This window comes from Cavia porcellus, unplaced genomic scaffold (genome assembly GCF_034190915.1).
Source record: "Cavia porcellus strain 051 isolate PalLab524CR breed Dunkin Hartley unplaced genomic scaffold, mCavPor4.1 scaffold_14, whole genome shotgun sequence".
Classification (NCBI taxonomy): domain Eukaryota; kingdom Metazoa; phylum Chordata; class Mammalia; order Rodentia; family Caviidae; genus Cavia; species Cavia porcellus.
This window is the reverse complement of record NW_026947497.1, coordinates 35,579,693-35,604,559: the sequence shown is the minus strand read 5'-3', so window position 1 is coordinate 35,604,559 and position 24,867 is coordinate 35,579,693. Positions and strand designations below refer to the sequence as shown.

The following is a 24,867-nucleotide window of genomic DNA, read 5'->3' as shown; positions in this document are numbered from 1 at the left end:
TCCAAAGCTTAGTGAAGAGGTAATCCTCATATCTTCTTCCAGGGTACAATTAGTTAATTGATGGCAGAGCTATCTGCTAACAACAGGGCTTAGAAGTCAAATCAATAAGCTGTCACTGCTGCCAGTTTTTGAAAAGAACGCTGCTAGAAGTCCACAACATTCTTGGACTTCTCATCCTGCCTTCTAGCCACAGATTAATGGAGCTCACAGAAACACCCTGGGAGATTTTAAATTTTTGACAAATTTTTTAGAGAAACAGAAATATCTGTCACATAATGCATGAGTGTCTACAATTAGGCTAGTTGGACCTAATTACTTAGTAAGTGGAACTATTCGCTATTTCTTTGGCCAAAGAACACTATAATGGTGGTCATTACCTTCCAGACATTTATTAGTTAGCAAACTGGTGCTTGGGTAACGTTAATCAGAGAGTCCATCGAGATTGCTGCACGTGCATTTTCAATTTCTTCTCTCAGACTGCAGTGTAGTGGGTTTTCTGCTGTATCTGACATTCTTTAGGATCTCCCACAGATAAAAGTCTGCAGGTGTTAAAAAGGATATGCGCCTTACATAAGCTTCTCTTTTCCTGAAGTGCGTATACTTTTTTTGTGTGTGAACTCTGTATATTTTACAATTTTTAAAGAAGAAAGCGAAAACAATTCTTAGCTCATGGGCCACTCTGAATCATAAGACCCAATGAACAAAATGATGTGAAATACTCAAAAAACTTTTTTCCCAAGTCACTGAAATTCATTTTTAACACGAACATGTTAAAAAATTTTCATACTTAATGGTTATTAAGCTAATATAAAATACTTACTAGAGTGTCTCTAGAAAATGACTATTGTACTGTAGGACACATCTGTATATCTGAAAAAAGTAGGTATTTGTTTGCTCTATTCGTTTACATAGGCTTTAAGATCCCATCTGCCATTTGTTTTCTCCACAGATCTATACATCTAACAGCTTTGAGTGCATAAAGTATGTCAGAATGTCAAATCCTTTTGAATCTTAAATGAATGTGACTTTTTAACAAGTTTCAAATGTAGAAATTCTGTATTTTCGATTGCTTGTAAAATTAAGAAATAACTCCTTACGGTTGTAGAACCTAGCACTGCTAAAAACTAGCTCGTCCTCCGCTGTCCTGGCATTCCAAGCATAGTGCAAACCCACGTCCGAGGAGAACTGGCAGCAACTCCAATAACCTCCACCTCTTTTCCTTTCACTAACCTCTTGCGTCTGGCGGCAGCCCCGCCCCTCACGAGTGACCAATCAGAGATGGGAAAACAAGCGGATGGGGCGGGCCAGGTTCGCGCTGAGGACGAATCACCTGCCTCAGACAGCAAAGGCGGAAGCGGAAGAGGACCCACTGTCCGGGGTTGCCCTCAGCTAAGGTTTTAGTTGTGCAATGCGAGATACTGATTAAATCTCAGAGCCTTATCTGCCTGCAGAGTGGGCGAGGGGACCCCTGCAAGTGTAGGAAGCAGGAAGTTCGCTCCCCAAAGAAAAGAGCTGCATGACAGAATTGTACAGGGTCGCTAGAGGTCGGTCTCGGTCCGCGCCAGTCTCCAGGCCATGGCGCAAGAGGATCCCTGAGTGATCCCCAGGTGAGAGTAGCGCCCCGCCCCAGCACTCCCCAGCCTGAGTCAGATTGGTGAGGGCTGAGAAAAAAAGGATGCCGCCCGCGCTGCAACCTGGTAGCAACCTTAGCGGCCGCAGTTCCAGCCGTAGAAAGCACAGCCTCGGCCGAGAAGACAGCTCGAGCTGTTAGTAAAGTCGCCCGCCAAGTCTTTCTCCGTAGTCTGCGAGGTGACCAAACCAGAGGACAGGGCTCCCCATTTAGGTCTTCTTCGAGCTCCTTTTCCTTGGTACTAGGAGCTGATTGATGAGGAAACATGCCTTGCACGTGTACTTGGAGGAACTGGAGACAGTGGATTCGACCCTTAGCTGTGGTCATCTACCTGGTGTGCATAGTCGTTGCAGTTCCCCTGTGCGTGTGGGAATTACAGAAATTGGAGGTAAGGGGGACCTGCTCAGCCTCTACCCATTTTTTTTTTTTTTAAATCTAAGCTTGGGAAAGAAACACTTACCACATCTCTACTCCAGACACCCAGTCTTGGCATCCTGTAAATGAAGCCACTCTTTGGACATAAACCTGTATGATTTGTTGTTTACAGTTCTTCAAATGATGCTGCAGTTGGAGAAGTGGGACCGGATGAACAAAACAGTTCAAATATTTTAATGTAACTGCCTAAAAGTGCTTTGTTTTTGCAAATATTTACCAATCCCCCTGAAAGTTAAGTAATGTTATTCCTGAAGTTTGATCAGATGTTCACATCTTGGACTTAACTAGATCAGATAAACTACCTTGAAACTCACGTATTGAATTTTGTTAGCTGTTAAGTAACTTACCGAATTAAAGGATTCTAGTTTGACTTCGTTGTTTTTACTTTTGAAATTAGGGCTTAATCAAAGTGAAAAGGCTTTGCAAAAAGTCCCTTGTATATTTTTGATATCATATTCATATTGTAAAGTAATACAAGCTAGAGAAAGCCGAAGTAAATACTTACCTAAGATACATACTTTATAAAAATGTATAATACATGTTAAATGGAGCTAATGAAACTCACTGAGAAGCACTTATTTTACAAGTTCTCTGACCTACGGTTGTTTTAAGCCCTTTATTATAGAAATAATTTTTAATAGTTAAACAGTGTAATACATATTTATATTCTGGTTGTTTGTTAAATTATTGCTTTACTTTCTTATCCTGGCAAAGCCAATATAGTTATTTTTAAAGACTGTATAATATTCTGCAACATTAAATGTTTCTTTTAACAAAAGAGGTATGTAGTAATATTCAAGTTGACATGAGCTACCAAGTATCAAGCCAACATGTCAGTCACATTATGGGTGTCCCCTTTTTTAGTCTCCTAGTTCCGTAATAGAAGCCATTATTTTTAACTGTAATCATCAAGGACCAATAATGTGGCACCACTTTCCCATAGACTCTCTTCAAGTCCTAAGCTTCTGCAGCACTGTCTTGTTTATACTTGCTAGTCTTGCTTCTTCCTTAGAGCCTTTTCACTTCCTCTTAACGAAATGGCCTTCCTGCAAATAATATTAATTTCTGTCCTTCAGATTATCACTATATAGAGTAGTGCAAGCTTCCTCGTCTCGTTCTTCATATCCCTTCCTCTGTTTTATCTCTCTTTTTGAGACTCATGATCATCTGCCACTATATCCTGTATCTGTTTTAGTCTTGTCCCTTCCTCCTCTGCTCATAGGACTGGTACTTGAATTAAAAAGTATCAAGTCCCAGTGATTAGTCAGACTTTGTACACTACATGGTGAGAGATATAAAAATGTGACATCCAGCTGGGTACATAGGTGGTGGCACACACCTGTAATCCTAGCACTCTGGGAGGATGAAGCATGACAATATGAAGTTCATTACAAATGTCCTGGGTTCAGTTGTTCAGTCTACCACTGCCAAGAAAAAAAACAAAAGGGACACCTACTTTCTTGGAACTTAGTGTGAAGAGATCAATGCAGTGACAAAATAAATAAATAAGTAAATAAAGTAAAACAAAATGGTATAAATGCTATGGAGGAAACTAAAATAGGTCTGAGAAGTTATCAGGGAGGGTAGTCATATGATACAGCCCCAGAAAACCATTCTACCCACTGTGGCTAAGCGGAAGCAAAGTGAGGAAGCCCTTTGTGCTAGCTGACAGGCATTGCCCGATCTCGTGGTCCAAATCACAGCAGAAGTGAAAGTAAAAGCTGGATTTTAAGCATCCTTTGAAGTGAACAAATAGCACTTGGTAGTAGATTGGATTGGGAAGAAGAGACAAAAAGAAAGAAATCAAAGATGGTTCCAACCTTTTGGGCTGGGACAACTGAATGAATGGAGGTATCAGTTAATAAGATGGAAAACTGAGGTGTAGAGACAAGGTTTGAGAGAAGTTGAGTTCTGCTATGGATGTTTCATGTAATGAGAGACAGTCAAATGAGCATGTCAGATACACAGTTGGATATGCCAGTGTAGAGCTCAAAAAGGTTTGCACTACAGAGATAAACGTTTTTGTTTTAATCATTTCCATCATTAATAAGAAGATATAAATTGGAGGGCTTACAAAATGGAAATTTATTGTCTCACAGGCTTTTTGTTGTTGCTATTTTGTTTATTCAGCACAGGGTCTTGCTATATAAGGCAGGCTGGCCTTGAACTCAGGATCCTTTTGCCACAGGCTCTTGCTTCCTAAAGGCATTATTTTTGAACAGAATCAGTCACATTATGGGTTACAGTTTTAACGTATGAATGAGGGAGATGGGAAGACTTCAGTCCACAGCACAGTTGTCAAAATATAGTGCTATTCAAACCCATGAAGATGGACAGAATTATGAAAGAGAAAATGAAATGGCAAAGGGCCCAGCCCTAATATTTAGAGGGCAAGTAGAGAAATAGGAATTTACAAAGAAGACAACAGAGCAGCCAGTTGGAAAGGAGGATGTAGTGAACAATGTCCGTTGCTGCTGCCCTCATGTCCATTGTTTCTCATAAATACCAAGGCCACTGGTAGTCTGGGTAACAGTCTCAGTGGGGTTGATGACACCAGAAGAGAGTTAGTTGTCTGTGGAATGATTATAGGTGAAAAAGAGGAATCAAGAGAGAAAGATGTGGTTTTTGTTCACATTTGTTTTGGGAATACTGAGTTAAGGGGCCTAAGAAATGGATGGCATAATTGATGGAAGGAGTAGAAGACTCACAGAGGTGTATCTTTCTTGTAATTTGTCTGTAAGTTAAAAGCCACTAACTATATAGCATGTCCCCCAGATTAAGCCATAGCTATGAGTTCATCTAATCTTCTTAAAAACCTTGAAGAACAGGAAGTAACCTCATTTTATAGAAGTGAAAACCGAGGCAGAGGTTCCTGCTTGAAGTGATGTTGTGCTAAGTGTTTTATGTACAGAATCCTTACCATTCTCATGGTGCATTAACTGAGTTTACGTGTGTGTGTCTAAAATCTGTAACACTGTGCCCAGCAAAGAATAGGCGCACAGTAGGTCCAGTTACTACTGTCATGTTTGTAAATGATCAGTGTCAGCATTGCACTGGCTTGGAATTCTTTTCTCGTGTAGTAGCAGCTCAGATGCAATAAAGCTGTCAGTTGAATACCTAAGGCAAGGTTACATGTGTCAGTGATGTGATAGATGTACTTTATATTTGGGACATTTTCCATGAAAAATTCCTGTCATTTAAACATTAGAGTCACAATGTTCACTTGGTGACAAGTCCATGGGAACTGAGACGACAGGAAAGAGGAGGTTTGTGTAGTTTATCCCACGCTCATGGTGGGCCAGATACTGGTTTATTGGGGCACAAGCTGACCGTCTGCACTATTTAAACATTTCCCTCCCTGCATGACTTGACTCTGAGCATGTGTAGTTGACCACACAGTGCCCTGTAGACTTGTCATGATGGCCCCTTCGCTCTGGCAGTTCTGCTCTCTCACCCCCAGGAGCAGGGGCCCTGAAACCCCCGTCTGCTGCTCGCCACTCTTTTTGAAGTGTTTCACTAACAGAGAGTTAACTTACTCCTCGATGCTTGTGTTTAACGTTTTTTTTCTTTTCTTTCTTCTTTCCTCAAATTACTTTAGAAAACATACCTACCTCTGTCTTCCTCCTCATTTTGTGACCCAAAAAGAGACAAGCTTAAGAATAATGTTAATGGTATCTTTATATCACTGTCTCAAAACTGAATAAATTATTGAGGTAAATATATATTTAATTATAATATTACATGTCTGCAGATGTGATACTGACTTATTTTATGTTGCATAAATATATACACACATGAAATAAATTTCTTATGCATAGCTTTAAAATCAAAACAACTATAAAACTAGTAATTCAAATTAATGACATTAATGTGGACAGGTGTTTTTTGGAAACCAAATTGACGTGTCAAAATGATAGGGACTCTGGGGTGCAAGTGTTTTTGAATTGTGACCGTATGTGATGACTTCTTCCTCCAGTAACTTTTTTTCTGATTGTTTAAAAAGCAGCTTTCCTAAACACACAGGGAGGATGCTTGGCCTTCATCAGGCACAAGCTCATCATCCTCCTTTAAGTCTACCATCCAGTTCTATTTTTTGACACCAACATAACCATTGAAAATGAATGGAAACTTTAAAACTACTTGCATTTCTGTTAAGGGTCACATATTACTGGAGAAACTAGAATGTGGTTGTTATTTTCTGAGATCTTTGTTGAATGTCAGTGGGGTTTGTTTGTTTGTTTGTTTGTTAGTGGTGGTAGTGGTGATTTTGTTACATGAATATTTTACTTTAAATGAAATTGAGGGAAGCAAAAAGGCCTGGAAAACGAGTGCCCCTGGGAATCTTCACCTCTGCATATCTGCTTTTCATATTTTCTACACATTTTAATGTAGGAAGTTACTGTAAAAATACACTTGTTCTCCATACTTTTGCTTTCTAACTCTTTAATCTTTGGCTTCAAGTAGGGGGAAAATCTTGCTCAAAATAATGAAGTTAAAATTGTAGACTTCAGTTCTATCTTAATTTTAACTGTGCATACCCTTGTAATATCAAAAGTAATTACCATTTTCCTTTAAAAAAAAAAAGCATTGTCTCTTTAAGGCAGGATTTTAAGTTAGTATCAAATTCATTTCCTGGAGCCCCTCGAAAAAGAACAGAGGTTGAGATAAATTTGTTTTTACCAGAAGTCTACTTACTTCAGCTGTACTTTAAGATGAGATGACTCTTAAGTGTATTTTTAGAAACAGCTCTTAAAATAAAATATTGATCAGGTATTTACCTAGTAAAGGCATTAGGAACTTTTAAAATGATAACATCTTAAGTTGATACCATGTATATAAAAAGTAATATATATTCCAATTTGTTTGGATAGTGAACTAACCTAGTTATCTCTTGAGGAAGTTAAGCAAGAATTAATGTAAAGAACTTATACCAGTAACCCCCAATGTTTACTGTTGTTTTCATGTGACAGTTTACTATAACAATACTTAACAATAAAAGCCAGGCATGGTAGGGAAAGCCTGTAATCCCAGCACTGTGAGAAGTTGTGGCAGGAGGATCAGACATTTGAGCCCAGCCTGGTCAATTTAGCAACTTAGCAAGACCCTGTCTCAAAAATTTTAAAAAAGGACTTGAAGAATAGCTGACCAAAGGCTCAATTCCCAGGGCAGGGGGGAAATGATTTACAATAACATTGGAAGAAAATGCTAGTAGATTTTTTACTTTGTGCACATAGGAGCAAAGGAATAAAGCAAAAGTTATTTAGATTTAACTTAGAGAAAATGTCAAGGCTTCTGTACATCTTCAAACACAATTATCAAAAAAATAAAAGCAAGAATACGCTGGGGGAATGGCATGATATTAGCACTGTTCATATAAACAGCTGTTCTAAAAGGCTTGATGAGGGAAAATGCTCAACCCCTGGAGGAAAAATATGTCCCCTCCCTCCAGACAACACAGATAGGCTGTTTATTTTAAATATATAATGGCCATTAATCATGTAGAAAATACTGAGCTTCACTTATAATCAAATGAAAATTTAAGAATTAAATATATTGGACACTTTTAATTATAATATCATAGTCTCTATTAATGTGTTCCTTTGTTTCTGAAGGTTGGAATACACACCAAGGCTTGGTTTATTGCTGGAATCTTTTTGCTGTTGACTATACCTATATCGCTGTGGGGAATCCTACAACACCTCGTGCATTACACCCAACCTGAACTACAAAAACCAATCATAAGGTGCATTTCTATTTTGAGTCTCCTAACGTTGTCTTGGCTTATATCATAAATGTACCATAAAATGTTTAAAGTTTATTCTTTGCTTTCCAAACAGAGTTCTTTGGATGGTACCCATATACAGTTTAGATAGTGTAAGTATGTTTCATTTTATTTCATTATCAAAGAATTTGTTTGATGATACTGCTTATTATAGAATGCTGAAGGTCATGAAAGTATGTTATTGACGAAAGGTTTAATAAAAACAAAAAGATTCACTTGTTTTTAATGTTGATATGAAGATAAAATACAATAATAGAAAATGAAAACTGGATATTTTAAATTTTCAAAAATCTGTATCTGTTAGCTGAATTTTGTAAATTTTCAGATTATTAATTCCTAGTTTTTTAAAGAAAGTAATATTTTAAGTTATAGTTGTACTTTGGTATCCACAGAGAATTGATTCGAAGATCCCCAGAGATACCAAATGTGCTAATACTCAACTTCTACATGCAGATAGGCAGTGTTAGCGTATAACCCACACAGTCTCCCATATACATTTCAGTGTTCTCTATACCTTCAGTCCTCTCTAGATGACCAGTAATACCTGATACCTGTAGCACCTGTAAATGCTATGTAAGTAGTACTTACCCTTTATCGTTGAGGGAGTGACCCCAAAAATCTATACATGTTTAGTACAAATGGGTTTCTCATTTCTTCATTGCAATATTTTTTAATCTAGGTTTGGTGAAACCCACAGATTCTTAATATGGAGTGTTAACTATACATAATAACCCTTTTTATTTATTAAATCTTTTGTTTGATCTAAAAAACTTTTTTTTAATTACTCAGTGCTTATGGCTACTGCTCTAATTTGATTAGATATAAAGAAAATGTCTAGAGCAACATTTTCTGTGCTCACGTAAAGAAAATTTTCAGATTACATTTCAGAACTCAATTTAGCTTACCCTAAACATTTATCTTTTTATTTATCTATGTGTAAGATGCTCATTGCTCTTGAAAATTAGTTTCTTAGGGCTTGGGATGCAGCTCAATGGTAGAATGTGTACACACACATTATCTAGTAGCCATTATAATGATAAATTATGGAGCATTTATTGTACATATGTGACAAGACATCCAAGTAGCTTATTTTGAGTACCATGAATTGGAGTGGTAATTTTATCTCAGCTTCAACTATTTTTAACTTTCTGTGCTTTTTTATAGTGGGTAGCTTTGAAATATCCCAGGATTGCAATATATGTGGATACCTGCAGAGAATGCTATGAAGCTTATGTCATTTACAACTTTATGATATTCCTTACCAATTATCTAACTAATCGATATCCAAATCTGGTATTAATCCTTGAAGCCAAAGATCCACAGAAACATTTCCCTCCTTTATGTTGCTGTCCACCATGGGCTATGGGAGAGTAAGTATGTCTGGTTTTCATTCTTTTCGGTTTTAGTTTTATTTAATCAGTTATTTATTTTTTATCATTCATTTCTCTGCAAGACAAAGCAGGGCAAAAGGAAGAGGACTAGGTCCCTACACTGATGTAATTCATAGTCGCATTTGAAGACTAACAGAACACATTTTTATAATGCACGTTACGGTTTTTTACACTGTTCACCCAAATATAAAAGTTCAACAATTCACTGCTGAAGATAGTCTTAGAAATCATTTAAGCAACATCCTAGGAATCAAATTCTATAGATATTATGCAGTATTCACAGACTAGTTAAAAGACTTGGTGAGAAGACAATCTAGGAGGAAAAATAGCAAATGATATGAAACAAGAACAATAAATAGCAGTTTTTAGTAATACTTAGTTTGCCCTATTACATGTTCGTGTAGATAGTTTAAAAAGCCTATGTCATGGGGCTGGGGATTTAGCTCAACGGCATAAGCGCCTGCCTTGCAAGCAGGCAGTCGTGAGTTCGATCCCTGGTACCGATAAAAACGAAAAAGACAAAAAAAAAAGCCTATGTCATTTAGACTTTTCATTTTGAAATGTAAATTGAGGTTAAGATTGTACTCATGACACATAGGAACCTCCAGGTATGTTTCAGCAAGGGAATACTAAGAAGTTCTGATAGTTCATTTGTGAAATAAGCTGAAAAAGGGGTGAAATTGAAATAAGAATAAGACAGACAGACAAAAAGAAAGACGAGAAAAATGCGACTGAAGAACCAACGGAACTTGACTACTGGCACTACAAGCTGAGGCAGCCGGAGTGACCTGGAGGCATAGTAATCAGTTAGACATTAACGTGGGGATGGCAGTGTTCCCCACCTGAGGCACAGAACCATTTGCGTGAAGTTCTTCACATTGTTCTTGCATACTTGAGATAGGAAATACTTGGCTTTTTAAAAATAAAAATCTATTCATGTGTTTCTTCAGTAAAAACATATTGATCACCTAGTATATACCAGTATAAAAAAGTAGTGTGATATACAAAACAGACAGATCTCAGGAACTTAATTAGAAGGGTCAGAAGTTAATGAAGAAATAAGCGGCTGCTTATTTCAGGAATTGCAATAAAAGAAAAGGGAGAGCATGAGGACAATAGTAAGGGTGAGGAGAGACTCTCTGGATTGGGGATCAGGAGGAAATACCCTTGATTCCAAATACTACAAGGTGTTTTTGTGTAAAAGCCAACAGCATTCTTGATTAGACACCCAGGGTCAGGGATGACAGACTTGATTCAGCGTAGGGGAGCTCCCATGGCAAGGGGTGGGGGTGACTCGGGGTTCTTTGCACAGATGGATCTAAAGCAGGCCAAGGACAGTGCCAAAGATGAGATCTTCTCATGAAGAGGGCTCAGAGGACCTTGTCTAAAGTGTGGTCATTCAAGACCTGTCAAAGAAAAGCTGTTACAGTATGATATAAAAAGAACTGATGTCCAGATTTTTCAGTAGTTGTGTATTTTAGTGAACTAAATTGGACGTGAGAGAAATAAGAGATTGCAATAGCCTAGTGTATATAATGGTGGGGGTGGCATCCTGGCTTTGACCAGGTCTCTTCTGTTAGAATACAGAACTTTAAAAAATGAAAATGAAAAAAAGTAACCTAAGGTGAGGCTCTAGCTCCTTCTTCAGATCGGCTCTCAATTAGCGGGTGCTCAAACCCAAAGTCCTTCATGAATGATATGGTCAGAATTCCCATACTCTGTGTCATGCATATGATTTGTTCCTAACTGTGTATTACAGGTATTCTTGTTAAATCCGTGTGCTTTGGGTTCATTTTTAACTGACACTTGAATTTTTGACAACTGCTAATTGAATAATGTGACCTAGAATGTACACGTAAACAGGTTCTCTTGCCTTTGAAAAAACATTAAATCGTTACCAAAATTACTACATCTTAGTAATAATGAAACTTTATTCTATGTATATAAATACATTTTAGGGGATTTACCTCCCTCTGATTGATAGTGGGTGTTTTGTATGATAATCGGGCAATGCTGTTCAGAATAATTCAACATAATGTTTTAGTTTTAAGATGCAAGCTGTATGGAAAGTTTGCAGGTGGTAAACAATAAAAGCTTATACTCTGCTTTTTATACTCTTATTTCGGCAACATTGGTGCTGAGCACAATCAGTTTTCTCTTAATGCACTTTCAAGATTTGGTAGGTAAGTTCACAGAGGCAAGAGAAACAGTGACTCAAGACATTTGTGCTTCTACAACTGAAGCTAATGTTATTAAATAGTATTAGCCCTTATTATTTGATTATTCCTCTCTCTCTCTCTCTCATTTAAAAGTAGGTTACAGCCCACAAAGTTGAACTTTACAGTTTGAACACCGTTGCTCTTGGTATCTACCTTGACATAACCATATCAGATCTTTTTGGTTTAATTCAGCTTTGTACGTTAGCGGCAAATTGTTTTCTGAAGGAAACTACTGTACACCAACACTGTCAGATAGTTCTATGGAACCACTTTCCCCCTACCTTTGGAATTACCCAGACTTCATTATGATTGCCTGTCGAGAGGATACGCAGTGATACAGCACTGCGGGGTTCATTTGGGTTTCCCTGGTCAGTACCCTGGTTGGACATCTTTTCATGCCGTCACTTGTTCTTGCCATTGGAAGGAATGTATATGATTCTTTTTTCTGATGGGCTGCCAGTCCTGTGGATTTATATGGGATCTTTAAAAATTTACAGTACACTCTTTGATCTGTTAAATGACTCATTTTTTACAATCTTTGTCATTTTTACTGAATCTTTTGATAAACTTTGTTTTTTGAATATTAATATAGTTGAATTTCTCGGTCTTATTTTGTATTTAAAACCTTTTGAGGTCTTGTTCAAAAAATTCATCCCTAGCCCAGGATTATAAAAACATTTGCAGATGCTTTTCTTAACATTTCAAAGTTTTACTGTTGACAATATTTAATCCATCTGCAGTTGAGTGTGTGTGTGTGTGTGTGTGTGTTTTGGATAACTGCCCTAGCACCATGGTGTCTCTTTTGCCTCTGACTAACATTGGCACCTGTGGTATACCACATTTCCATGTATGTGGGCATGTTTCTGGTCTTCTTCCCTATTAACTTTTCTGTTCATCAACCAATTTCATGTATCAGCTTTTATAGTTTATTTATAAACCTTAGTATAAAGGGCTAGAGCCCAAGCCCCACTGTCTCAGCTGTTCTTATATTTGCTCACCCAAGGAGTGGTCAAAATATATAGTGAATGTTTAAAGTTTTTTCATTATTACCATAAAAGATGCATTGCCCTTAAGCCCCATCACATTACCCCTCCTTGCTTTGCACCCATTTAGCTCATTCTTACCACCTTCTGAAGCAGTTGTTTCTGGAAGACCTCTTTTGTGAATGTCTTTAGATGTGCGGTTTGTGGCTGCTACGGTGTCCTGAGTCGATTAAGAATGTTTGCCTTTCATGCTCATTTTGACTCTGGGGAAGAGCCAGAGGTGCGTGATACCCCTGACCTGCCGCCTAAGGTGGGTGAGGACTCTCTGAATGTTTAGGAGCCGGTCTTTGGGGTGGAGGGGAAAGGGCTCCCTCCTATAACTGCTTCACAGATTGGCAAGAGTGATAGGTAAGTGGGGGTTTTTGAAGTGAGGGGAAGTATTTTGAGGGAGACTCATGTATCTTTTACTGTAATACATTCTTTAAACATTTACTGCTGTACGTGTACAAAGTCCAGCCAGACCGTGGAGAGCTCCCCCTCGCTCATCATCCACATGAGCATGTGGGGGCGCAGTCCTGTCACATCTCCGGACTGGAAGCCAGAGAGACCGGTGTCGCACAGTCCCCTCCAAGGGTCTGCCCCTAGGTGACCGTGAGAACTTCCACAAGGTCCCACTTCTTAAAGGTTCACCACCACCCAGGGGACCAAGCCCATGTGCATCCTTGAGGGAGACCGAAAACAGCAAAGCCCAGTGCAACTCTTACCCCTCCACCACCAGAGGGGACCAAGGGAAGGAGCTGCCTCAGCAGAGAGGGCTTAGCTTAGGAAATTCCAGGAGCTCTGATTCGGGCCTGGTAACCTGACACTCAGGTTGTGCAGCGCCCTGGCCGTCTTCTCAGCCCACCTCTAAGGCTGCCATTCTCCTGATGAGGGTGCTGAGTCAGTGTTTGCCTGCATAGCAACGTGCATAACTTAAAGGGGGCGTTTACGTGGTTCTCAGGACTTGTTTTGGGGCTTTCCGGTTTGTTTGAATGAGTCCTATGCTTGAGTGAAACCTTAATCTGTTTTATGTCTTTTCAGAGTTTCAAAATGGTGACACTCCTTTTAATATTTAAACACCAAACTTGAAACTGAATCCAAATGTAATAATATTTTCTAACTATGCATTCACACATACATACACACACATGCAAGCAGGCACAAATTTGTTACTCGGTTTTGTTCCAGAAAAACACAGAGACTGTGTGAGTAAGCTTTTTGTCACTGTGACAGAATACCTGAGGTAATCAGTAGGGGGAAAGGTTTACTTTGACTTTCAGTTTCAGAGGTTTCAGTCCATGGTCACCGACACTGTTACTTTGAATGATGGTAGCATAATACATCATGATGTGAGCATGTGGTAGAGGAGGCCAGTTCACCTCGTGATGGTCAAGAAAAAAAAGCCAGAGTCCCAGCATCCCCTTTAAAGGTCACTCCCACACTGTCACTTGACTTCTTTCCTCTAGGCCACACCTTCTAAAGGTTCCACCGCTTTCCAGCAGTGCCAGAGGGTGGGAACTGAGCCTTCCACACATAGGCCTTTGCAAGACATTGCTGTAAAAATCTCATATAAAAGCCAAATGTAGCAGGAACCCACTTCCGTTCATTTTGTTTTGTGTGGCAGTGTTCTGGAACTCAAGACTATGAAACTCGAGATCTTTCAGATGCTCTCCTTACAGAATAATTTTACAATGGTACTTAGAGGATTTGCTGCCATCCACATCCTTCCCCCACTCCCATTCAGAATGACTAAATTGAAGGAGTTAAATATGAATATGGGACCATTTATCAAAGTGGTTTTAATTCGGAGGCTTTGAGGAAGCTCAAGTGCTATTCAGTAAGTAGTGAGATGGCTGAGTTCTGTTTCTTTCGCAGGGTGTTGCTATTTAGATGTAAACTGGGTGTGCTGCAGTACACAGTTGTCAGACCTGTCACCACCATCGTTGCTTTGTAAGTATACAGATTTTACCGTCATCGTTCTAAATCCTTGTAAACACAGCCCAGTAGGAAAAGAGTATGAATTGTTAATAAAACAGGACAGCCTGCTATAAAAATCTCAATATATAAAAGCCTTACTCTACTAAGATAAATGACTGTTAACAAGCAAAGAATCAGCAGGGTTTATAGCCCTTCTAGAGTATTCCATAAAGCTTCAAAAAGGTGCTTTTTGAAATGTAAACATTCACCAGCTTTGCATAAAATGTGTAACTTAAGAGTAACTACGAGAGTTTATTCCATATAATTAAGTGCACCACTATCCATAAAAAGTCTTTTAAACATTGTCAAAATTTTTATAACTTGAGGTAAATATCGGGTATTATTAAGCTACCTAGTAAAACTATTTCCTAAAAATTGAAGAACATCAAATAATTAAACCTGGTATATTGTATGTGTCATCTATTAGTCCTATCATTCTCTGTGCTCACAAAGGAAAGATGGAAAGAAAGACAGGTGACAAAAATTCTATTCTTTATATATTTCCTTTGAGCAAGGAATTATTTAGCCAACTAAGACTAATATGTCTCTTTATGAAGTATACTTTATTTCTCTGCAGCTTAGAAACTGGATAAGCATATGACTTAATACTAACTGAAATGAATGAAACTTGAAGGAACTGGCTATTTCTATTTACCTCTAGGGGGAAAACTGAGATATACGTATAAACATACATCTTAACATTCAACCTTTTCAAAATCAGTTTTTTATTTTTTATTTAAAGAATAGAAAAAAGTAGACTACAGAATTCAAAAACACAACATAGAATCGCTAGTTGATACATTACATTGTCTTAACAATAGTTGTTAAAGTTATAAAATCAAAGCATAAAAAGTTGCTAGGCACTCAGTGCAATCTCTTCTGTTCAGCTGTCTAATAGAAATTTAGTAATATGGTCTCTGTCTTACTATACAAACCATTATATCCTTTAGAGCACTTTTCCTTCCCTTTCACTTTTACACTATCTGTGATACTTTTTGGATCCCCTTATTCTTAGTTCTATTTTCTATATTAGAGAGACAGTGTGATGTTTACTAATGTGAGTTGTTTCACTAATGAGGATGTTCTCAAGTAGGCATAGCTTTTTTGAAGTTAATGATTAATCTGTTTCAATGCATTGGTCTTTTGTATTTCCTTAAAGTTGGCACAGTAATGATGGAAACATTTCCAAAAAAATAATGTTGAATTACCTGTGACCAAAGCCAAGTGATTTCCTATACAGTCATTCAAATAAACTGACTTCAGAGTTTAAGTATTGCTGTTACTATAATTTAAAATACATGATTGAATCATAAAGTTGTCCCATTTTCTAATGTTTTGTAGAATCTGTGAGCTGCTTGGTATATACGATGAAGGAAATTTTAGCTTTTCAAATGCTTGGACTTACTTGGTTATAATAAACAATATGTCACAATTGGTAAGTTAATACTCATCATAATTTTGTTGGTCTGTATAGTTAAGTATTTTTAGGCATAGTTTCTTAGAATAAAGCTTAACTGCCTTTTTCACCTTGAAATTCAGAGAAACTGAAAAACAAACTACATACCTTTATACAATGGAGATACCTTGATATCCTTGTTTTCTGGTGTCTCTATCTCTGATTCTTATTGTTTTTTGGGTATGTCATAAATAAAAGCAGTGCTTCCTAAATAAAAGAAAAACACATACAACTGGGCATACTCTAAAGAGAAGGTAATTGGTATACAACTGGTCAGGTTTAAATAAAAATGGGATAGTAAAATTTTCTGATATTACATAGTTGGAATCAAAGGAAATTAATAGTGCCATGATTCTAGAAACTTAAAAATGTTCTGATAACTGATCCTGTGGATTTAAAGTACATGCGTTTGATTTAAAATCTCTGGCTAGTGTTTTCAGCAGAGTAATAATTTAAATGCAGTACATGCTTTATAATAAAAATGACCAGCTGTCCTAAGCTTTTCCATATGTTCGTCTTCTTTGTGACCAGTAATTCTTTGCCCAGGCAGGTATTCTTTGTTTTTTGTTTTGTTATTAGGCCCTTAAAAAAAAAAGTATTTGTATTTAAAAGACATTACAGATTTTGGCTGAACGAGAACCTTTTCTTCCATTTATGTCTGTCATTTATTTATTGTTCTGTTTAAGAACCACAGTTAAACACTTAGCATTTTTAGGGAAGGTATTACATGTCTCTTTTGAGAATCTTCATGCTGTAGATATTCATCTACAGCAAATGTTAGAAGCCTGTTGTCAATCTACAAGGAGTAATAAAGCCTAGAAAACTTTACTTGAAACACTACTCTGTAGCAAGTGTCTGGTTTAAATTCAGTGCTACTTTATTCTTGTTGAAGAAGTGGAAATGTTATCTTTGCAGTTCGCCATGTATTGCCTCCTGTTATTTTACAAAGTTCTCAAAGAAGAGCTGAAACCGATCCACCCTGTTGGCAAATTTTTGTGTGTAAAATTGGTAGTTTTTGTTTCTTTTTGGTAAGTGTTGCTTTCTCTTACATGTTCTTGTTTTTCTAAAAGGCAGTATAAAACTGTTGGTTTTTAAAGGAATGTTTAAGGTCAGAGTTCTGAGGATTCATTGTGGAAGTGCCTCTGGTGACTCTGTTTTAGAAGAGCACAGCTGTTAAAGCGGGTACAGGTATTTAACGGGGTGCACGGTTTCTTTGGGAATAGGCTGTAAAGGTAAAGCGGTGGCCTGCAGGTTGCACTGCAGTTTCAACTTTTTAAAACAACATTTTTAAAACAACTGCTTATTTTATGCTTGATGTAGATTTGGCTTTTACCTTTTCCCAACATACAGGCAAGCAGTCGCCATTGCTCTACTGGTAAAAGTCGGCGTTATTTCTGAGAAGCATACATGGGAGTGGCAAACTGTAGAAGAGGTGGCCACGGGACTCCAGGTAAACAGTGCGCTGTCTGAACTCAACAGAACTTTAGTTTTTGTTAAGCATTTTTTACAGATCTCCACTAAACCCAGTGGCATGCAGGCTATGGCACTACAACTATTACCCTCACCCTACAGGTGAGGAAACAGGAATCCTAGGGAACCTGGCTGCAAGTACTGATTTGTACTAGAACGAGACATCTAACCTGGATTTTGCTCTTTGTGGTCTAGTTCTCTTTCTCTTTCTCTTTTCCTTAGTCTGTGGGTGGCAGATTGAGAATAGTGTACTCTGCAAGGAAATACTTGATTTAGGTAGTATAAAATACTCAAATTTGCTCCTTTTTTGTAAAGGTAATTTTGAGGAAAAAAATATGAAAAGAAAAGACATAGACTGAAGCAAATACTTTTGAAAAGTACTTGGAAAAAGAACAGTTTAGCAAACCAAATTTAAACCCAAAGACAGCTGCTATTTTTGTTGTCGTTGTTGTAGGACTTTATTATCTGTATTGAGATGTTTTTGGCGGCAGTTGCCCATCATTACACCTTTTCCTATAAACCATATGTTCAAGAAGCAGAAGAGGGCTCGTGCTTTGATTCCTTTCTGGCCATGTGGGACGTTTCAGATATTGCAGATGATATTTCTGAACAAGTAAGGAATGTTGGTGAGTACCAACCACTTAATTCTTCCAACTAATTTGGTAATTTTGTTTTTCCCATTAAGCCAGTTATTCATTATATAAGAAATGAAAAGGCTGTGTAGAGCAATACTGTGGTACAGGCTCTTCAGATTTAGGAGGAAATGGGCAAACGGGAGCTTCTATTTGCAATGTTTAGTTTACTGTGTTAAAAAACAGCCTGCCTAATGTGGAAACCTTCTTATTACTTTAAAGGACGGACAGTCAGGGGACATGCTAGGAAGAAATTTTTTCCAGAGGATCAAGATCAAAATGAACATACAAGCTTACTATCATCATCATCACAAGATGCAATTTCCATTGCTTCTTCTATGCCACCTTCACCCATGGGTCACTACCAAGGGTTTGGACACACCGTGACTCCTCAGAGTACACATACTACAGCTAATATACCTGATGTAATACTAAATGACACTACAGAAGAGAAAAAAGCGTGTTCAGATAAACCTATGGACTCCTAAACAATGTGCAGAAGCAGACTGCTATATCCATGTTATTTCATCACCTGGAATCCCATGGATCAGAAGACTATGCTTGGGACAAGCCATAATGATGGAAAATTTCAAAACAGAGACAGGTAAAAAGCCAGATAAAACCAATGGATGTTGTATATCATAAATAATAAATTCAAATTTCCTAGACTTAGGCTTGATTCCTTAACATTAGAGTGTTGCATACCGAGATGGTAGAAAATGAATCCAACTAAAATGCTTCTGATGCTACATTTCTTTATCAAGAGAATGGATATAAAACTTCCTCCCACTGCTGCATGATTGTAATGCTCTGGACAGAAAGCATAATTCAGATATGTGAGCTAGTGGAACTTAATCATGTGCCATATAAGCTTACCTAACATTTCTCTGTTTCTTAACTGGATACTGGATGTCTTTCAATAAATAAGAATTTATCACTTATTTTCCACAACTCTTTATGTTGATCATTCAATCATAAAACAAGACTCTAACCAAAATTTTTTTTCAGTATTAGAAGTGGCAGGAAATATAAATAATCTTGGCTGAATTGCTTTAATTATTCATTAAAACAATAATCAGAAGAACTATAGTTCTTGAGATTAACTTACTTAGGATGGGATTTTCTAAATTGGTAATCACAACCTTTAGAATCATTTTTATATTTTATTATAAAAAAGAAAATGACATAGTATGTTGCAAATGGCAAGGATGAGGTGTTTCTCAAAACTTTTGCTTTATATATTTGTGCACACCTACATGCATTTCATATATGTATATATGTGATCATAGTAATTAAGGTACAGAATTTATTTTGTCCAGTATTATAAACATTTCTACAGAAAGTAAAGCTGGGTAATATGTATTTTTAAAAACTCAGATCCCACAGAAAAGTGTAACAACAATAAATGAATTCAGTAAAGTTGCAAGATATAAATTTCAGTAGCATGGTTCATACACAAATTACAACCTAACTGAAAGAAAAAGAAAATAATCCCATATGGTGGCATCATGAACTACTTAGGAATAAATTTAATTGAGATGGTAGTTAAAACTGTAAGACATTCATGAACACTGAAAAACTAAAACTGCTGAAATTGAAGACAAAGAAAAGACAAATGGAAGGATACCCTGTGTCTGTGAATTGGAAGAATACAAATTCAGTGCAGTCTCTGCTAAGTCTAAATTGGCATTCTTCATAGAAAGAAAAAAAAAATCCTACAATTCACCTACTCAAGACAATTCTAAGACAAAAACAGGAACAATCACATCTCCTTGTTTAAAAGTATATTATGAACTAAGTGTGTGGCCCACAAGTTTGCAGACCCAGCTCACTTAGAAGACAGGTGGGAAGATCAGGTGAGCCCAAGCATTCAAGATCAACCTGGGTCACAAAGTCAGACATCAGCTCAAAAACTGAAATTATATTACAAAGCCATAGTAGTCAAAATACTATGGTATGTCATAAAAACACAAGGACCAGTGGCAAAAGTCCAGAAATAAAACCAAACACGAATGGTCAAATAATGTTTGACACAGACACCAAGAAGACCCAGGAAAGACAGTCTTTTCAAAACAGTTATGCCAAGAGGCCACTGTGTTCTCTGCTGCATGATGGCCCAGCCTCAATGCTACATGGCATTCTCCTTTTCCTACTTTTACTTGGCCTAAACTCACTCTGCCGAGCCTGTATCTTTTCCTACCTTTAATGAAATTGTTACCAGTAATTAAAAAAAAAAAGAAAGATTCTGCTGGAACACCAGATTTCCACATGTAAAAGAGATGAAACTGGACTCTTGTACACCAAAAAAAAAAAGTCAACTCAGTATAAAAAAGAGATTTCCACATGTAAAAGAGATAAAACTGGACTCTTGTACACCAAAAAAAAAAAAAAAAAAGTCAACTCAGTATAAAAAAGCCCTAAATTAAAAGAGCAGAAACAAACTCCCAGACAAGAACACAGAAGTGAAGGGCCTGGACACTGGCCTTAGCGATGGTTTTCTAAGATACTATACAGAAGTTCAGCCACAGAAACAGAAATAAATGGTACTAAAGTAAGCTTCATTCATCATTCCACGTAAATATTCAGCCAACTCTAGACCAGGAATATATGTGGGGCTGGGGGAAAGCATCTTGTACTGAACATTTAGTTTTTCATCATTGCCTACATAACAGAGTGTAACTATTTACACAATGTTAGATGTTTTAACTAAAGGTAATTTGGATTATACAAATAGTAATCCACAGATTTTCATTTACAAGGGAAGGTCTGGAACCAATCCCTTACAGACACTGAGGGAAACCATACCTCATGCTAAAATGGTGTACACAGCAATCTACAAGTTGGGAGAAAATATTTGCAAGCAATATAATAAGTTAATATATAAAACTAATAAAGGATTCATACAACTTAATAGAAAAACAATTTTGTTAAAAATGGCAAAAGGCATGAAATGAACAAGTATATGAAAATATGTTCAGTATCATTAATCATCAAAAAAATGCAAATCAAAACTACTAGGAGATACTACCTCCTTCACCTGTTGGGATAGCTATTATAAAAAGCTGAAAGACAGTGCTGCAAAAGGTGTTGAGAAAAGGGAACTCCTATACACTGCTGATGGAACTAGTGGTCATTATGAAAACTACAAAGCTTTCTAAATATAAAAATGGACTTACACTCAAAGGAGATGAAATCACCACATTATAAAGGTACCTGCACTTCATATGCATGTATCACTATTTAACACAGGTAAGGTATGGAAAAACCTAGGCATCCATCCATGGATAAATATATTCAAAAACTACAGTATATATATATATATATATATATATATATATATATATAATAAAACATTCATTCTTTAAAAGAGAATGCAGTCTTGTCATTGGGAAATTGAAATATACAAAGATAGAAAACAAAACACTGGCCGAGAAAAGTTACTGGCAATGAGTAGGAAATGTAGTGTTATACATCAGAAATACAAAGCAGGTATGTAGGCTAAAGATCAGTGTATAAAACCAGGATGTTATGGTATTCCCACAAAGCCTCATGCAGTCATACAGGGGACTTTCAGAGGTGGCTGATCTAGGTTGTGTGATGCTGGGATTAAGGATGTGATGCTAGGATCAGGGTATGAGTGGTATCCATCCGAATGGTGGGAAGCCTGAATATATAAGGAACAGAAAGAGGGTCATTGATTGTCGTTGCTGCCTCTTGCCTGCCATGAAATGTTTCTCCTCTACAAAGCCTTTCTGCCATGCCACCCTTCCTTGGAGCCAGCAAACTGAACTGAAACATCTACAAGCTAAATAAACCTTCCTCTTTTAACTTTGGATGTTGGGTATTTTGTCTCAGCAACGAGAAAAGTAAGACAAAGGATAACAGGTAATAAAATACTGTGAGAGTTACGCTAAATGCTAGCTGTTTTTGCCACAAAAAATTTTAAAAATGTATATATTATGATAGATGTTAACTTCATTATCACAATCTTTTTATTTACATGTGTATTATAACACATGTTGTACATCTTAAACAATTAAATTTATTTTAAAAAAAAGCTGGGGACCAAGAATATGGATCAGTGGCATAGCACCTATATGTCAAATGCTAGGTCCTGAGTTCAATTCCAGGTACCAAAAAAAGAAAAAAAAACCACACAAAAAATAAATCAAGCTGAGTAGTGTAGTAATACTGACAGTAAGAATAGACAAAACAGCATATAAAAGGTTTGAAAATCTCATTTCCCTCTTTCAAAAGTCTACTTATTAAAGTGGGATTTCTTTCTTACTGTGCATCCAAATCAAAACAATAATACTGGTTTAGAATTAATGTTTAAATTTTGTCAGCTTTCTAATTTTTATTTACTGAAACAGATCAGGGAAAAAAATGCCTCCTAATGATGTATTTGTTTCCTAACTTTCAATCTTTAAGTATTCTCTTAGTATTTAAAAGAAGTAGGGTTGGGATTTACAGTAATGCTTAGTCTTTTGTGGAGGCCTACTATTAAGTGTTTCCCAATGATGAGTCAAGATGCCTAAAACATTAAATTATTGCTTTACTTGACACAACCATGGGGTTGATGTTTAAAATCTCTATAAAGAAAAATAGTTTCCTAATTTAAAAAAAACCAATGATGTATTCTTTCCCAGAAAGCAAGTTTGCAGCAGTAATACAAAAATAATGCTACTCTTTAACTTAGAATCTTTTGAATATCCTTTCTTAATGTCACATTTGAAAAATATTTGATCATTTTAAAGAATTAAGATTTTATACATCTATAATTACAAGCCCAAAACTTCAAACAAGAATGGTACTTGATGCTCTAAATGATGTTTTTAGTAGATAGTGGTTCTTCACTGTTTGACGGTGATGCTGACATTGCTCTTGTGATGCTGAACACTAAGAGTAAGTTCCTCACCCACTTCAACCCGGATAGGGTTCGCTAAGACAACTGCAGCTTGTTTCCAGTGGGAGGCTTCACTTGATGTGTCCAACCGAATCTCATCATCAAGGTACATGTGGTACCAAAACGGAATAGCAGTCACTTGGCCAGATTTACAAATGTGTACCTGTGAAAATTGAGAAATTATGAAAATTTCATTAGGGTAAACAGACTTGCATAAGTACGTCATCTTTCTCTGTGTAGTTAATTTTAAGTAAAAATTTTAAAAAATATTTAGTTACCTAATTCAAACATTAACCAAACTTATTCATAAATATTGACTCAAACCCATTCTTATATATTATTCAGAAAAAAATTTTTGAACCTTCAAAGAAAATGGCTAAAGGAATATATAGTTACAACAAGTTTAAGATAATCATTGTGAATAAGCACAATCATTTTGCATGTGTTATACCTTTACTTCTCTGTTGGACGTGTTCAAATATGGAGTCATTAAATCTAGTCTTAAGAGTTCCACTGGCTTGCTTAAAGGTATACAGGACAATGAGGACAGGTCCAAAAATACACGTATAGGCACCTAGAAAAAGTGTAAAATTTCTCACTTTTACACATTGTTTTGTAGTCAAGGATCATCATATTTCTGATTTGTATTTGGCTCAGTATAACAATGCTTTTTACAGCTATTGCATCACTTATAGTCCCACATTGGCCTAAAGCATATGGCTTTCCTTATTTGTTTCTGCAGGAAGAAAAACCAAGGTTTAATAAGCAGGGCTGGTACTTTGCTATGATTTCAACTGTATGTCGTACACTAGGATGAAAGCAGAATAAACTAGTAATGCCAAATGGCTCCAAAAAATTTAAACCTAGAATTTGGTTGTAAACCAAGAAATAGGGCCAGGGATTTAGCTCAGCAACATAAACACCTGCCTGGCAAGAGCAAGGTCATGAGTTCGATCCCTGGTACCGGGAAAAAAAAAAAATTAAAAATTAAAAAAGAAAAAACCAGGATGAAACAATACTGTTTGACAGATATGTGGCTCTCATTTGGAAAAGTTTATTTCTACAAGACAGAGATTCTCATCCTGGCTACTTAAATAAATTCACTAACCAGGAAAGATTATAGAGTCCCTCTTGATGAGTAAGTGGTCAAGAATGGAATGAGACCACTACATGGAATGGAAGTAGGGACCAACTACAGCGTGCTGATACAGAGAACACAAAGTGATAGATTTAACCACATTTGGGTCTTCCAAGACTAACAGAAACAGTGAAGTGACATTTACATTTAAAGTATATGAAAAGCTATATGAAAATATATAAATCACAGAATATAAGCACCTAGGAAAAAGAAGATATGAAATGGGAGCTTCACTGAATCAAGATACAGATGCTAGCAGAATCAAAGAACTAATGTCAGGATCAAGAGAGAATATGGCAAAGATGGCAATATTTTAGGGCCATACAAAGAAATAATTTAAACTTCTGTCTCTTCTGATAAATGTATTTTCTTTACTAAGCCCCTGAAAACACTAAGATGAACTCTAAAACCTTAGCCCTTTAAAAAGTAGTTCCACACATGATTTGTATTTGACTGGTATTGTTGAAAAGATCTTACACATTCAAGATCTTATTATCTTATCACCAATAGGCCTTAGTAAGTTTTAGATAGTAACGCTGTACTCAATAGCCCACTTACCAAGATTTTACTTTAACCTCTATGGTACTGTCCTACCTGCTTTCCCTGTCTCCATCCCCAAACTGCTTCCATGGGCTTTTTACCACTTCAACTGTAAACTCACAGAACTGTACAGCAGCAAAGTACAAATGAGTTTCACCCTGTATAACAAGTTTCACCCTCCTTGATCCCTAAACTGAAACTAACTTCTCTACCCAGAGCTCCCTTTTCCTAGGCAGCTACATTCTTGCTCCCTATAGTTGGACTAGACC

General features: G+C 36.8%; 2 protein-coding genes across 5 annotated transcripts in view; one reads left to right on the top strand and one right to left on the bottom strand.

Moving 5' to 3' along the window:
* Positions 1-1,347: 1,347 nt before the first annotated feature.
* Tmem184c (transmembrane protein 184C) lies at positions 1,348-18,955 on the top strand. Its single transcript, XM_003476831.5, has 11 exons — positions 1,348-1,607; positions 1,876-2,018; positions 7,678-7,808; positions 7,903-7,939; positions 9,012-9,217; positions 14,355-14,429; positions 15,798-15,891; positions 16,828-16,940; positions 17,263-17,362; positions 17,837-18,008; positions 18,237-18,955. Exons 2-11 carry the CDS (start codon positions 1,896-1,898, stop codon positions 18,500-18,502), a joined length of 1,317 nt encoding a protein of 438 aa, XP_003476879.1. The 5' UTR covers positions 1,348-1,607; positions 1,876-1,895; the 3' UTR covers positions 18,503-18,955.
* Positions 18,956-19,157: 202 nt separating this feature from the next.
* Positions 19,158-24,867, bottom strand: part of Prmt9 (protein arginine methyltransferase 9) — a 32,132-nt gene continuing 26,422 nt past the window's right edge. For all 4 annotated transcript variants that reach the window (XM_003476829.5, XM_063260804.1, XM_023560368.2 and 1 more), the window contains 2 exons: positions 23,372-23,494; positions 19,158-23,083 (listed from right to left, as the gene is read on the bottom strand). In XM_003476829.5, the coding sequence (XP_003476877.1) occupies positions 22,868-23,083; positions 23,372-23,494 (339 nt within the window). In that variant the 3' untranslated portion in view covers positions 19,158-22,867. The remainder of the gene's footprint in view (positions 23,084-23,371; positions 23,495-24,867) is intronic.